This window comes from Artemia sp. Qi Xiang Cuo, chromosome 3 (genome assembly GCF_049724085.1).
Source record: "Artemia sp. Qi Xiang Cuo chromosome 3, ASM4972408v1, whole genome shotgun sequence".
In the NCBI taxonomy this organism is placed as follows: Eukaryota; Metazoa; Arthropoda; class Branchiopoda; order Anostraca; family Artemiidae; genus Artemia; species Artemia sp. Qi Xiang Cuo.
The window spans coordinates 13,756,369-13,771,378 of NC_142796.1; the positions used below are offsets into that span (position 1 = coordinate 13,756,369).

General features: G+C 36.8%; 1 protein-coding gene across 1 annotated transcript in view; it reads left to right on the plus strand.

Moving 5' to 3' along the window:
• Positions 1-6,023: 6,023 nt before the first annotated feature.
• Positions 6,024-15,010, plus strand: part of LOC148953789 (glycine receptor subunit alpha-2-like) — a 222,983-nt gene continuing 213,996 nt past the window's right edge. Inside the window, exon 1 of the mRNA XM_089085900.1 lies at positions 6,024-6,075. Within this exon, the coding sequence (XP_088942026.1) occupies positions 6,038-6,075 (38 nt within the window). The 5' untranslated portion in view covers positions 6,024-6,037. The remainder of the gene's footprint in view (positions 6,076-15,010) is intronic.

Here is a 15,010-nt window from a genome sequence, read left to right on the forward strand (position 1 = left end):
TATACTTGCTTGGAAAAAATTAGAATTCTGCTCAAAAGAAGTCTCATTGAACAATTTGACAGCTTTGGAAGTTTCCTGTTGTGCTAACTGACTTGATTAAAATCTTTGCGGACACAGGATGCACATTATTTATACTGTAAGTACACTGATTAGACAGCCTATTGCTTAACAATTAGTAAGGGATAATAGGTTTCCTTTGTTTTAAACTAGCCTCTCGTCAGCTTTTTGAACTAGTGACATAAATAAGATCCTCTAATACTTTTTACCAAAATTGCTTTGAAAAGCTCCCTTTGGTGCTGGTAAATTTGCTACTGGGCTTTTTGTCTTTGAGACAATCAGCCTACGCTGAGACTCACGAAATGAAATTTTGGGTATCGAACATCCTTAAAGGATGTCATTATTTTCACAAGCTCCTGCTCTTAGAATTTCAAGGCTTATCCTTTCCACCAGTAATATTAAAGGGTGGGTTTCCTTCTTTTATCTTCTATACACTAGAATCTCATTTGTTGACAAGTCAACAGAATGCGTCAGTTTCTTGGAAACGATTCCTTTTTTATTTTTCATGAATTTTTTTTATTTACTTTTGTTTTTTACAACCTTTTGAGAGAAATTCATTGTATTTTGAAAGGTAATCCTTTTTTTATTCAATCCCTCTCTTATCATTAAATTCCAATAAAAATAAGACTCTGCTAAATATTCGAACAATTGATTTATCCTACTAGAATCCGGAATGGAATAGAATCTCCTATCATATTTTTACTAAGAAATAAATATGATTCCGCTAATGTTCCTACAAGGAAGAGATTTTCCAGCAATCATTGCTTGTATTTTCCACCCATTAACTCAACACCAGAACGAATGGAATAGAAAATCCTAATAACATTTTGTCACCTTTACCAAAGTGCCATCTCAAGCTGCAAAAAAAAGGAAAACAACACATACAGTATCAACATTCTGTAGCCATATATTAGATAATCAACTTTTTTCCCAATGCAACTAATCATGCAGCCAACTTTGCCAGATCTCACCTCTCTCTACTCGCGTGAGTCGGTAGTATAGACCAAGACCGTATCCAGGAGAGGGTCTAAAGGGGTTTGACCCCCCCCCCCCCGAAATTTTTGTCTGTCTCGTAAAAACGTAACAAAAATGATAAAAAAAAATTTTTGATGCGATTTTTAAAATTTTTTGTAAAACCCCCGAAAAAATTATTTTTTACTCCCCTCCCCCCCAGAAAAACTGAATACGGTACAGAAATTTAATTCTTTGAAAAGGCTTTCAATTCACTGTAGTAGGACCTGAACCATCATAGGGCGTAAATACCTCGCTTCTCAGCAAAATTTTTTATTCCGTCACTTGAATTGCTTCATTGTGCAGCTCTGGTGTTGAGTCTTGGTGTTGAATCGTAAAAAAAACCGTTACATTGATTCCCTTTCCTGCTTCTTCAAATAAAACGTAATTCAGGTTTTTAATCATATTTGGGCTGCACAATCCGTGAAAAAAGTAGTCCATTTTTTCTAATTCATTGACTTATTTGCTTGAAACATAAGCAAAAAAGAAACACTTTTCCGATGGAAAAAAAAGCAAAGTTGAAACATACAAAAGAAAGATTGCCATTGCATATTTAACGTACATTAAAAAAAACTAAAATCAACTGAGAATATTTCTCGATAAGCTTCGGATTATGCATAACCAGTGGTTTACTAAAATCACCCATCCAACGCCAAAAAAAAACAAAACAACAATGTTATATTTGTTCTTTTAGTAGCCAAAACGTCTGGCAGATTAGCCCGTAGAATATTTTTTAAATATCTGTTTAGGATCAAAAATCAAGTGAGTCACTAGACTGAGCTCAATTTACTAATGTCGTACCAAACACAGTAAACTCACACCATGTTCAAACATAATGAAATAGCTATTTTCCACCGTTGAAACGTACTAGAACACACTATGATTTAACTGTACAATAATATACACTAATATACAATAATAACTGCAAAATAATATTCAATTCTGTTTTTCATAATAAAAAGGATGAACTTAAAACAAATTCAGGGTTGTAAATATAAGCGGCTTCTTTAATATTGAAGGGTATTTTCATCAACGGTATTATTTTGTGATGAATAATACATCAAAGGCATTATTCATCACCCGAATTCATTGACTAGATCTGAGTCAAAAATCACCCATTGGTTCAACAATGCAGTCTTCTGTCAAATTAATGCTGAGTGAAATCTGAAAAATACCTACATTTTGCCCTCTGGTTTACCTCCCACAGAACCCTTGTCCCACCACGCATGGCACGCCTCCATCCAAACTCCAGGAAAGGATGCTTTAAGGATTGGCATTAAAAAACTTGAAAAAAAAAGGATTTTAGAAGACTAAAGCAATAGAATTTGAACTCTTATTTCCAAATAAAAGTAATATTTTGATAAAAAAAAAAGAAATATCAGTTGATGCAACAAAAAAAAAGTCTGCAGCTATTTCAGAGACATGATAATTATGCTTAGTTCCTGAGTGCCCACTCTGCACTCCGTCCCATGTCACTGCGTCCACGACTTAGTGCCCACCACATGGAACGCCCACCGCACGGAGCGACCACTGCACGGAGTGACCACCGCTCAGAGTGTCCATTCACGGAGTGTCCATGATACGGAGCGTCCACAAAGTAGTAGTAAACCACATGCGGTAGTATTTATTAGCCCAGCTTTGGCTTCAAATAGAGGGCTAGGTTTACGAGAAGGGGATTCTTACAGATACTGGACGTGTTCAATTACAAAAAGTCAAACATGTTTCCCAGAGAAAGCAAAAAAATTCGTATGAAAATCTGCCCGGATTTCCGCATCCAATCAAATGGAAACTGCGTTGCGGAATTCACAGGTGCGGCGAGAATTTCGCTGCCCCTGGGAACCATGCTTACTGAGGTGCGGAATCCACAAGAGACAACTACGGATCATGCTCCGATTCGTCGCCCTGTGTCAAATTTGCAAAACATTATCCAGACGGTTCTGTTGCTTATTTTTCCCGCTCTCTCTCCGAATAAAAATAAGGTGTTGCAGGCCGAAAATATATTTATCGTCAAATTACAAAAATAATTACAGTTTAACTTCCAAATAACACTTCCAAGTAATCAATAATCACGATAGTGAAACTACGCTAAACTACCGTCGAAAGTCTACAGGCCACTAAATCTTTGTGCCTTCTTTAAGAACTGACGTACAGAAATTCGGTTTGCCTCAAACTCGCGTTTCAGCTCTTCCAGCTTTTTATCCTTCAGGACCCACTTATTTAATCGCTTTCTTACCGCTGCCCCACACTCAATTTGAAGAAATTCGCTATCCATCTCACTCTGCAGCTCCGGAATTACGGATAGAAACCGAAAAAATCTGGGCTTCGGTGACAGGCGCTGGTTGATCATGCGGTGCCAGCCTTCCACGCGATTATTCGTCCTCGGGCCTGAATTTTGGTTCTGGTTCCAGTGTCTCGGCGGGAACTGTGATCTTGCACTCATCCATGTACCTAGAATAAAATAGTTCTTATTAAAGTACCAGACGCAGCATTTTCAACATTATCAGCATCGGTTCCTGAATATCGCTACTTAGTAGAACAAGGCTGAAGCCACCGAATGGATCCCAGCCTGGTTACGCCGGTTCAGGACTAAATTGACTGACGTAGCAATTTATTTGCACTCGAATGAATTTGTCCGGAATTTTTTTTTTCTTTTATCGAAGGTTTACGGTCGTGAAAAAACTTAATTAGGTGACTCATTCTACAGGGAATACCTTTTCAGAGGTCTGGAAAATTATTTTCTCTCGACTGGTTCACTTGTTAGCCTTGTCTTTCGGTAGTCTTAGATGGGAAATACATCAGCGCCTTAGGAAAGTCATTGACAAGGATGGTCAGAATTACTGTCCGATACTCTGAAAAAGTGTTCGGCGGTAGTTTAAGCCTAACTAATAAAAAACAAACCTACCATCCAGATAATTCATGAATTCTCGGGACACTCGGTGCGTTCGCCTTCAACCCGATCCACGTAAAGGGGATGCAACGCTGCGGAAGAAAAGCCAGGGCCAAAGCTTGCCTGTAGAATGACGAAAAGGTCCTGTCCCTCCCATATGTCGACTGTAGTCCCAGCTTCTGCACCTTGCGAAAGGTTGCCTGCGCAAAGTGGAAAAAGCAACCACTATGCTGTGATCCAGGAAATACATCTAGAGACCCAGATATCATTGCTGCTTCGAAGTTGGAGTATAACTGTGATCGGAGAGCTGCGATGTTCATCCCTAGATCTTCAACTTGTTCTGTAAGAAGAACAACATTAATACTAAGCACAGATCTTACTTCTAACAAAAAATACAAAATTCCAAATTTTTGCAGATAGGAGCTTGAAACATCTACAGTAGGTTTTTCTGTTGCGCTGAATCTGATGGTTTGATTTTCATTCAGATTCTATCACTTTTACGGGGTATTTCTTCCTTTCTTCGAAAATAAGGCACATTTTTCAGGCTCGTAACTTTTGATGGGTTAGACTAAATTTGATGAAACTTATATATTTGAAATCAGCATAAAAATCTGATTCTTCTGATGTATCTACTGGTATCAAAATTTTATTTCTTAGAGTTTTGGTTACTATTGAGCCGGGTCGCTCCTTACTTACAGTTCGTTGCCACGAACTGTAAGTACAACATAAAAACAACGTTGACACAACATAAAAAGATACTTACCTTCATTGATTAAATTCATAGGAGGATCAGCTTGGCCAGCCTTAATCATCCTTGTTGGAACTAGCACAAAACCTGACATTATTGGAGAATATTTTACGAACACTAGTTAGATGTGACTGCAATAAACTGGCGAACTGGAGGAATAATACATGGGTTATATATGGATGGCCTTCAGGCTTTAAACTAATTCATTTATTTCAACTGATCTTCATATCCACAAATTGGCTGTTTATAGTCAACCAGAATCGAAATTGAGTAGAGTATTTCATAATTACCCGAATTTCCTTTTCGCCACTCCCAACAAAGATTCCGCTGCTAAAAACAATTGCACCTTTCCATTTCGTAAGACACAAAAACTTAAGCCTCCAAAAATAAGTAGAACGTAAGTAGATAAGTAGATTTAATATTTGGAAGTAGAATAGTCCGAAAATAAGTATTCTACTACCAAAATACGTAGAAGTGGAAACACTGAGACCTATGTCGAATCTTTGCTAAGTTCCCCTAGCTGTGGTTGAAAGTATCTCGCAAAATAAAAAGTGGACGCTCCGACTGTAGACGTTCCGTATGGGGACGCTAAAATCGTGAACGCTCCGTGACAGCCTCTGATGACTGGATGCTCCGTATAGTAGGCAATAAGTGCGGTAGGCGCTCCGAGTCGTGGGTGCTCTGTTGTGGACCCAGTGACACGGGACACTCTGGGGGTGGGCACTCAGGAAGCAACCCGATAATTCTAACACTTTTTTTAACGGTAGTTAAGAAATGACATTATGTACCGTCTTCTCAAAGATTGGTCTCGGGTTAGTTTTCCTTCTTTTTTCTTGCAGATATAAAATGTGCTTTTCACCAAGTCCTACTTTTAACATATGTCCATTTGATTATTTATAAAAAAAAAATCAGTATGCTAAAATGAATACACTGCTTCAAATTAGTTATCTTACTTCAGCTTAATAATAGACATGATCCTGTGTATCTGATTTAAGTTTTTATAATTTTCAATTCCGGAGCGCTTTCTTAGTGCTTGAACATCAGTTTTTAACGTGTAGAATTTTAAAGGAGAATCCATTTATAGAACGCTGATTAAGATTTCCTGCTATTGTGTATGTTTCCGTGCCTCAGATGAGACTGAGTTACGGGAAACTGCTTAAGTCGTCCTTTCTTAATCTAATTTTTATGGATAGACTTTGCATTTCCCCAAATGGGGGACTCCTCTTCGTGCGCAAATTTTCTTGAGGTTTTTACTCTGGAAAACCTGAGATCTGTGATTGAACATCTTTTACTAGTTTTGGTTATGGAACGGTCCTATACGCAACCAAATAAGGATGCTCTACTCGGCTACTTTTTTTACAGTAATCGTAAGGTGAGGAGGCTTAAATGGAATATATTGTGAATTATGAAAACTTGAATTGATTTAAAACCAGTTTCTCTACAAAATAGGATATAAGTCTAGAATTGGGGTTGTTGAGAAAACAATTCTTGCTTCGTAATATGGAAAATAATCGTGATTACCCGATTTTGATTGCAGCTCCACTATACTTACCCCCCTCCCTCTAATACGCAAATGTATAGTCCAATTTATACAATTCCCGTGTGTTTTTCCGCTTCTTGGTGTTGTCACATTTGATATCAATTTACGGGTACACGGGTTGAAACAAGAGTGATATAGAACTAAATACATAGGAAATATATAATTTGGGCTGTATATCTGCACATTAGAGGAGTTGGGGTTGTGGGTAAAGTGTAGTGTAATTGCGGTCAAAATGTGCTCAAAAACTACGATTTTCTGCATGCAATGAAGTAAGAATTGTTTTCTTAACATGTCTCCTACTTTAAATCCCCTATTTTCCACTCATGCCCAAACTTTCTTTAATGTGTTTAAGAGCCCAATCTATCCAGGTGACAGAAACTTACTGTGACCAGCTCAAATGTCAGTCGGTATTTTTGCCACCATCAGTGGCGGATCCAGGGGGAGTGCGCCCCCCCCCTTACGTAGTTTAAAGTAGTGTAACTTACTTAATTAACGCAAGTTTGCGTTAATTTAACTTGCATCTAACACAAGTTTATCGCATCAACCAATTCCCCCCCCCCCTAAAAAATCCTGGATCCGCCCCTGGCCACCAAACCCAAGAAGTGAAGTTAGGTTAATCCTAGTAAAACAGTTCCTACTTTATAATACGCGGAATATTTGTAGCTAACACATTTTGCATTCAAACCCGAAATACTTTACCCCCACTCCCCCTAATATGCAAATATATATTTTCAGCGGATTTTCCCACCTGTAAGTTGTGTTTCCAGTTTTTGTTTCGTCACAGTTGATCCAATTTACAGATACAAGGGTTGAAACAAGGGAGACGCATTGCGGGAATAACTGGAAAATATATATTTTGGGCTGTATTTGCACATTAGCTGGGGAGAGGGGGGGGGGGGTTGAGTATAGTGGATTTGCATGCAAAGTGTGTTAGCTACAATTATTCTTCATATTATGAAGCAAGAATTGCTTCATTAGGATTGACCTAACTTCACTAATTGGGCGTGGTGGCTATAAGACACAAATACTATTAAGTCTTACGGTTTCATTCAGTTGGATAAATTAGCTGGGTACTGTTCTATTATCTGTAACACATGCGCGAAGTGAAGTTTGGGTAATGCTAATGAAATGAAACAAAATAGGATGAAAATATAATAGTTCAGAAACATATTTGGGCTACATATCTGCGCAATAGGAAGGGGGTGGGGGGGGGGTGGTAAAGCATAGCATATATTAAATACGTACCTAACGTAACCTAACTTAACCTAACCCAACCTAGGTACCTTTTAGTCCCCCTAAACCCCAACCCCCAAAGAAATAAAGTTTAAATATAGTTCCTGGAGTGAGAAACCATTTGTAATGCGTATCTTTATACAGCGTCTCGTATAAGTACCGGGTAACTTCGTGCATGTGTTACAGATAATGGAACAAAACCATTAGCTCTTTTGAAATGCTAATGAGGTCTGTTCAAAAAGCGCCTGTTTCCCGTATATTAGGCCCGTTTTTTAGCACTAAGATCTAACATCTAAGATCTTACATCTTTCTGCAAAGATTATCGTTTTTTAACTCATCTTTGTTCTAAGATCTTACAGCTCGCTGATGTTCGCAAAATACGTGAAAGACGCCATCTTTCTGCCATATAGAACAATGATGAGAGAACTTTGATGATCTACTCATCATTGTTCTCAGACCGCTGATCAAAGCAGAATGATGAAAGACGTTTGCATAAAAACGACAAAAGATGTAAGATCTTTGTTCAAAGATTTCACTTTTTAAGCGTTTTCTGACAAAAGATGTAAGATCTTAGCACATTGATGAGTGAAAAAAACAGGCCTATTGTTATCTCAAATAAATCGACTGGTATGTAGTTAGTGCCGTTAATGTTCGAAATCTGGTTAATATCGACATTCACCGATGAATGTTCGAAATTCCTTTTTCTCTGCTTTGATGGTAAAATTTAAAGTTAGGTTAGGTTAGATTGTGTTAGTTTAGGTTAAAGCAGGTTACATTAGGCTAGACTACGTTAACTATGGTTCAAAATATCAGAAATGGGTTAAAAACTTGACCTAACCTAACCCAACTTAACCCCACAAAACCTAATCTATTCTTACCCAACCAAACCTTGCATTAAATTGAAAAAGTTGGTGGGCAACGCTGACTAAATATTAGGGGAAAAAAGGTATTTCGGACATTCACCGGTGAATGTCGACATTCACCGATTTGGAGACATTCATGTTAACATAGTGACTTCGGGAGTAATTCCAATTAAATGCAACAGCTGCCCATTAGATATTTTGAACTTGTGGAAGACTGTTGTAGGAACAACTAAAACGCAAATAAGAAAACAATCAAATCGCAATTTGAAGCTACAATATTATATGATAATCTTGTATATAACATTTAAAATGTAATTGGTATATAATAATCTATAATTGACTTTTAAATTTTTAACATACTGTAAGCAAAGTACTAAAGTACCTAGGTCTCGAATGTAATAGAAATAAAGTATCCTACCCATAGATGAACTCCATTCAAGCCAGGGGATATTGAGAGTAAAAAATATACCCCAAGAACGAATTTCTTCGTGTCCTCCTATCTCTTGATCGAAGCTTGTTTGTTATACTTGTTCTTTTTTTAGCATTACAGTACCTATAAAAATATATGTGACAGGCCATAATCTATTGGCTTTTGGTATTAGAGGCATACTATCCCACTGGCCTGATCCTGAATTTTTTTTCTTAAGCAACGCGGTTCCTATAAACACAATGGGGGTAATGAAAGTAAAAAACTGCATATAATGTCCTCTGACCGTTTCGTAGAGTTATATTTTCGATGTGTACATAGATACAATAAAAGTACAGAAATATTTAGCAATGGGTTCAACTTGCAGCTAACAGAGTAAACTAAGTAAGTTAATTACACCCAAATATTTAGGCTTCACAACCAGAAAACTTTACCAACGAGGTTAAAACTAGAAAAAACTGAAATCAACAGGAAAAAACAAGAGAAACAAATAACATTATAATTGAGAAAACAAAGGAAAAGGCCTGGAAGTCCGCTTGCTGTAGGTCACCTAAAAATATTCTGGATGTAAAAACAAAATTTGAGATTAGTCATTGTATTTAATTATTGTCTTAATTAAAAGTTTACATGTAAAAAATATTTCGATATATTCCTGTAAGCTATAAAATGAAAGGCAATGTGATCTAAAAACTAAATTTAGGGTGGTATACCATAGTGCACCTTTTCTCAAACGTTTAGAAAGTAGATTCCTTTTGATTTAACGACCTGCCATTCTATGGAGAAGTTTGAAAATAACTTAATTGGTAATTATATTTAGACCAAAATATATAAAATGAATTTCATTTTTGATACTGCAAACGTATTGACAGTATAAAGCGAACATACTTTGGGTCCTGGGCATTCATCTCCAGGTGGTTTTACTTGAAAGTACCACCTTTCTGGAACCGCAGCTTCAAGATAAGTTTTAAAACTTTTCACCCAAAGTTTATCTTTAGCTTCAAACTGCTTCTCAAGTTCTTACGTACTTACTTTATTGACACAATAAGGACGCAAAATAGTCCTATCATTTAAAAAGAGCCACCGGAAACACAAAAAAGACAGAAAAAATATACTATACGTGTTAGGACGTGTTTTGAGCAGAAGTTACGCCTCTAGTGGCAAAACTGGATTAAAAATAATTTGATTCTAGGTGTTTACCCCCCGGTAAAACTGTTTAAAATAATTTTCTCATTTTCTACAGTCATAGCATCATTCTCTGATTTTAACCTAGATTAGTTAATTGCTTCAGTTGTAGATTGAGATTACCATCCTCATCCAGTAATCTGCTTTTCTTTACTTGTATGCTTCCGATAATACTTTACCCTCCCCCTTATGCTCAGATATATAGCCCAAATTATATATTTCCCGTCTATTCTGTCTCTTTTCTTTGTCTTGTCTCACGCTAAGTTGAAAGAAAGTAACGAAGAAACCGGTTTGTTCTCGAGTTTTACACAGTGTAAACTTGAGTGAGTGGTGTATAATACACAAGTACCAAAATTCCTTTCCCCTACGGAAAATAAAAACCAAACTCAAATATAATGCTCACAATTCTTAGTTCACAATATGCAGAATAAGCGTACCTAACACATTTTGCATGTAGACCCGCTATACTTTACTCCCCCCCTCCGTAATGTGCAAATATATAGCCCAAATTTGTTTTAAAAGTAACGAAAAAACTAACGAAGACACCGGTTTGTTGTCGAGTTTTACACATCGTACACTTGAGTGAGTGGCGAATAATACACAAGTACCGAAATTTTTCATGGAGAGAGTGACGGATTTCCCAGTATCAGATATTAAATTTAAAAAAAACAAGTTTTTTTTTAACTGAAAGTAAGGAACAACATCAAAACTTGAAACAAACAGAAACAATCACGTATATCAAAGGGGCTGCCTCCTCCTCAAGACCTCACTCTTTATGCTTAAGTTTTTTTAAATTATAAAACGAAACTTATTATTTTAGTTAAGCGGCCATTGTGTTCCTTTCTTAAAGAATTAGGACAAAAAGTCAATTTTAAGCGTAAAGAGCAAGATCTTATGGATGGGGCAACTCCTATCAACTCCATTCTGTTCGTTTTGAGCTTTGATGTTGCTCCTTACTTTCAGTTGAAAAAACTTTTTATTTATTTATTCCTGATTGTTTTTAAGTAATACCGGGAAATCTGGTTTTCTGTCCATGAAAACTTCCGGCACTTGTGTATTATACACCACTCGCTCAAGTGTACGATGTGTAAACTCGAGAAAAAACCGGTTTCTTTGTTAGTTTCTTTGTTACTTTACAAACAAATCTGGACTATATATTTGCACATTAGGGGGGGGGGGGTATAGTATAGCGGGTTTACATGCAAAATGTGTTAGGTACAATTATTTTGCATATGATGAAGTAAGAATTGTTTTCCGACTTAAAACTGTCCCCCCCTCCTACTCAAATTTTGAAACCCATATGTTCCACACGGGGGGGGTGTATTTCAGTTTTTTCCTGGGGGGTATTTTCCACGTGGAGGGGTGTTCTCCTCGGAGGGGTATTTTTTTTGGGGGGGGGGGTATTTTCCGGGAGGGTATTTTCCAAGGGGTAGGGTAGTTTCCACGGGGGGGAAGTGTTTTCGGGGGATATTTTCGGGGCGGTAAACGCTGGGGCGGTAAACGCCACCCACCAGCTAATAGAGGGTTGTCTTGCAGCAGGTAATAGAGAGGGTTCAGAAGTAGGATATACTTTGAGCAAAGGTTTATAGCGTCACCTTACATATTGCATGAAAACGTGGATTCCAAAAATGTCTAAAATTGAATGCGACATAGGGACTGAATCGTTTAAAATAAAAAATACCAAAAATAATTTTTTCCAAGAAAATAACGTTCATTTTCTTTTGAAATATTAAATGAGGGCTAGATACATTAATGTTTATTCTAAATAATATATTTAGACTCTATAGTCCAAAAATTCAAACGGCTAATTTACCTGTACTTTTTCCCTAAAATTCATTTTAGAACAAATTGCCTCAAAGAAATAAGGCAAAACTACACTTTGGGAATCTTTCCAATGCCTTGTTGCCACCCACTTTCCGTGATGTTAGTTGGCCTTTGAAATTTACGCGGGTCAAAACAAAATAGGACCGAAATATAGGACCATAGCTTCAAGGATATAATTATAGAAATATAATTCTCGCTCTTTGACTTTCTCAGAACTCGTTTAGAAAGCTGTCACCTTTTATATAGCCATTGGAAATGGGTATATCTTGGGTAAATCTTTGCAATGTCTTGTTGCCGCCTACTTTCTGTGAAGTAAGTGGACCTTTAAAATTGTACCGGGTCGAAAGAAAGGACTGAGATATAGGACCATAACTCCAGGGAGCTTTGGAATTGGCCAATATATTTATAGAAATATGACTCTTGCTCTTTGGCTTTCTCAGAACTTGTTTAGAAATTTGTTACCTTTTATATACCCATTGGAAAGAGGTTTAACTAGGGGTTTTTATTACCCAGGGACAGTGTTTGCCCCCCTGCTATCCCTAACACAACATGAATAAATTCAATTATTGACAGAGAAAACCTTAGTTTGGCACCCCCTTAGAGACTACGCCCAGGAACAGCAGCCCTCTTGTGTTCAAGCCAAGCTGCTGCCATTGGGAAAGGCAAAAAGGACAAAGTTCTTCCACACCCGAATACAGACATATGGCGTCGACAGTTGTCAATGTTTTTGTTGTTTGGTCTTTTTTTGACAAAAACAAGACACCTAACCTTCCTTAAGATTTTGACCTTTCGGAATATGTCAACCCCTGAAACATATATAACATCATTAAACAAGGAAACGAATTAAGGACGAGAATAAATCAGTCTCTTACTCGGCTCCTGGTTACAAAAACCCTCCTAACAAGCAATTCATTCCATTTACCAGCCTACCCAAAACCCCTGCATCTACTCAACAAAAAAATACCATTATTTATCATTTCAATTTATGGGGAACTTGAGAGAAAATTGCCTTCAAATTAATTACACATAAAAAATCCTAAATCATACAAGGTAGCAACATTTTTGAGTCGGTTGAATAGTTTTATTGTGTTTTGTCTTAAATTTCGCTGAAAAGTCTTTTGAAACAAGAGAGGAAAGAAAATAATAAATGAAAAATAAAATAAAAAAGGTGAGAAAACGAGGATTTTGTCAGCCAGTGGCAAAACATGAAGAAGAAGAATAAGCAAATATTTCGACTAGGGCCTCCGCCAAGTTGTCCTACAGTGTTAAACAAAAAAGAAAAACAAAAACGAAAAAAAACAACAAAAATCTAACCTTTCGAAGTTTACCCGACAAATACAGAACAGACACTAAATAAAAGCCAGGCAGGAATCAAACAGTTCGTGGTAACGAACTGTAAGTAAGGAGCGACCCGGCTCTATAGTAACCGAAACTCTAAAAACCGGAATTTTTATACCTATAGATACATCAATAGAATCAGATTTTTATGCTGATTTCATGTATATAAGTTTTATTATGTTTAGTTTTACCCATCAAAAGTTACGCGCCTGAGAAAATTTACCTTATTTCCGAAAAAAGTGGGAAATACCCCCAAAACGTCATAGAACTTTAATGAAAATCACACCATCGGATTCAGCGTGCCAGAAAACACTACTGCGGAAGTTTCAAGCTCCTATCTGCAAAAATGTGGAATTTTGTATTTTTTATCAGAAGAAAGATCACGGATGCGTGTTTATTTATTTTTTTTATTATTATTTTCCCAGGGGTGATCGTATCGATCAATTAGTCCTAGCATAACGTAAGAGGGCTCATTTGAACGGAAATTAAAGGTTCTAGTGCTCTTTTTAAATTACCAAAAGAATTGGAGGGCAACATGGCCTCCTCCCACACTCATGTTTTCTCAAAGTCACCCAATAAAAATTTTGAAATTGCCATTTTGTTCAGCATAGTCGAAAATCTAATAACTATGTCTTTGAGGATGACTTAATCTCACACAGTTCCCGAGGGAAGGGCTGGAAGAACTTTGCCCATTGTTTACATATAGCATTGGTTAATGGGAAGTAAAAAGACGTTTCAGGAGGGATTTTTTTTTATGATGGTGGAGGGGGTGTCGGAGGAGGGGGTTAAAGGGGAGGATCCTTCTATGGAGGATGTTTCCTTGGGGGAAGGGACATTGCTATGAAGGGGGTGCGGGATTTCCAGCATTATTTAAAAAACGATCAGAAATTAAATAAAAAAAGCTAGTTTTTTCAACTGAAAATAAGGAGCAAAATTAAAACTTAAAACAAACAGAAATTATAACGTATATGAAAGGGGCTGTCCCCTCCTCAATAACTCGCTCTTTACGCTAAAGTTTGAATCTGTCACACAACTTTATTTTTTAAAACAATAAAAAACTTTAGCGTAAAGTGCGAGGTGTTGAGGAGGGGACAGCCCCTTTCATGTGCGGAATAATTTCTGTTCGTTTTAAGTTTTAATGTCGCTCCTTACTTTCAGTTAAAAAAAAACTTTTTTTTTAATTTAAATTAATGAAAAAGAATTTACCAAGATGATTGAACAAGAATCTTTTGCCTTGCAATAGTTTTAGCTGGTCTACAGTTTCGGTTTTCATTAGATGTGCAAATAGGTTCTCTTAAGTTAGACTGGGCGAAAATATTGATTGAGTCTTTTAAAATTAAATTGTTATAAATTGGGCTTAATGAAATATTTCCAGTGTCTCTATTTATAGCCAATTTCCTGATTATGTACTTTTTTTTTTATCTCAATTACCTCTTCAAAAGATTGCGATAGGCCATTTACAATAGATAGTAAAGTGGCCTTCTCAAAAGGAACCAGATGTGTAGGATTTTCAAAGATATTCAGGGCCAAGTCGGAATCAAAGTTGTCATTTTTATTTTCCAATCTCAGGGACTTTTCTATTGAAATTTAGGGTTCATGCAAACCTTCACCAAGTAGTTGATGGGTCTGCCAATGCAAAATTTCCCACATGAACACGGGATATGTAGACACCACTACCCAGTACATGATCAGTTTTATCTTTTCCTGAGTTGAAAAAATGTTAAACTTTTTGTTCAGTTTTGAAAGAAACAGAATGATTATGTTTATTTAAAATCTTTCCAAGTTTATTGTTAAGTTTTGAGATATATGGTAAAGTGATGAAAGTTTTTCCTCAATTCCCGAAATAACTGAATCAAGGGGGACGGGCTCCCTGTTTTCTTGTTTTATGTTTTTTAATCGT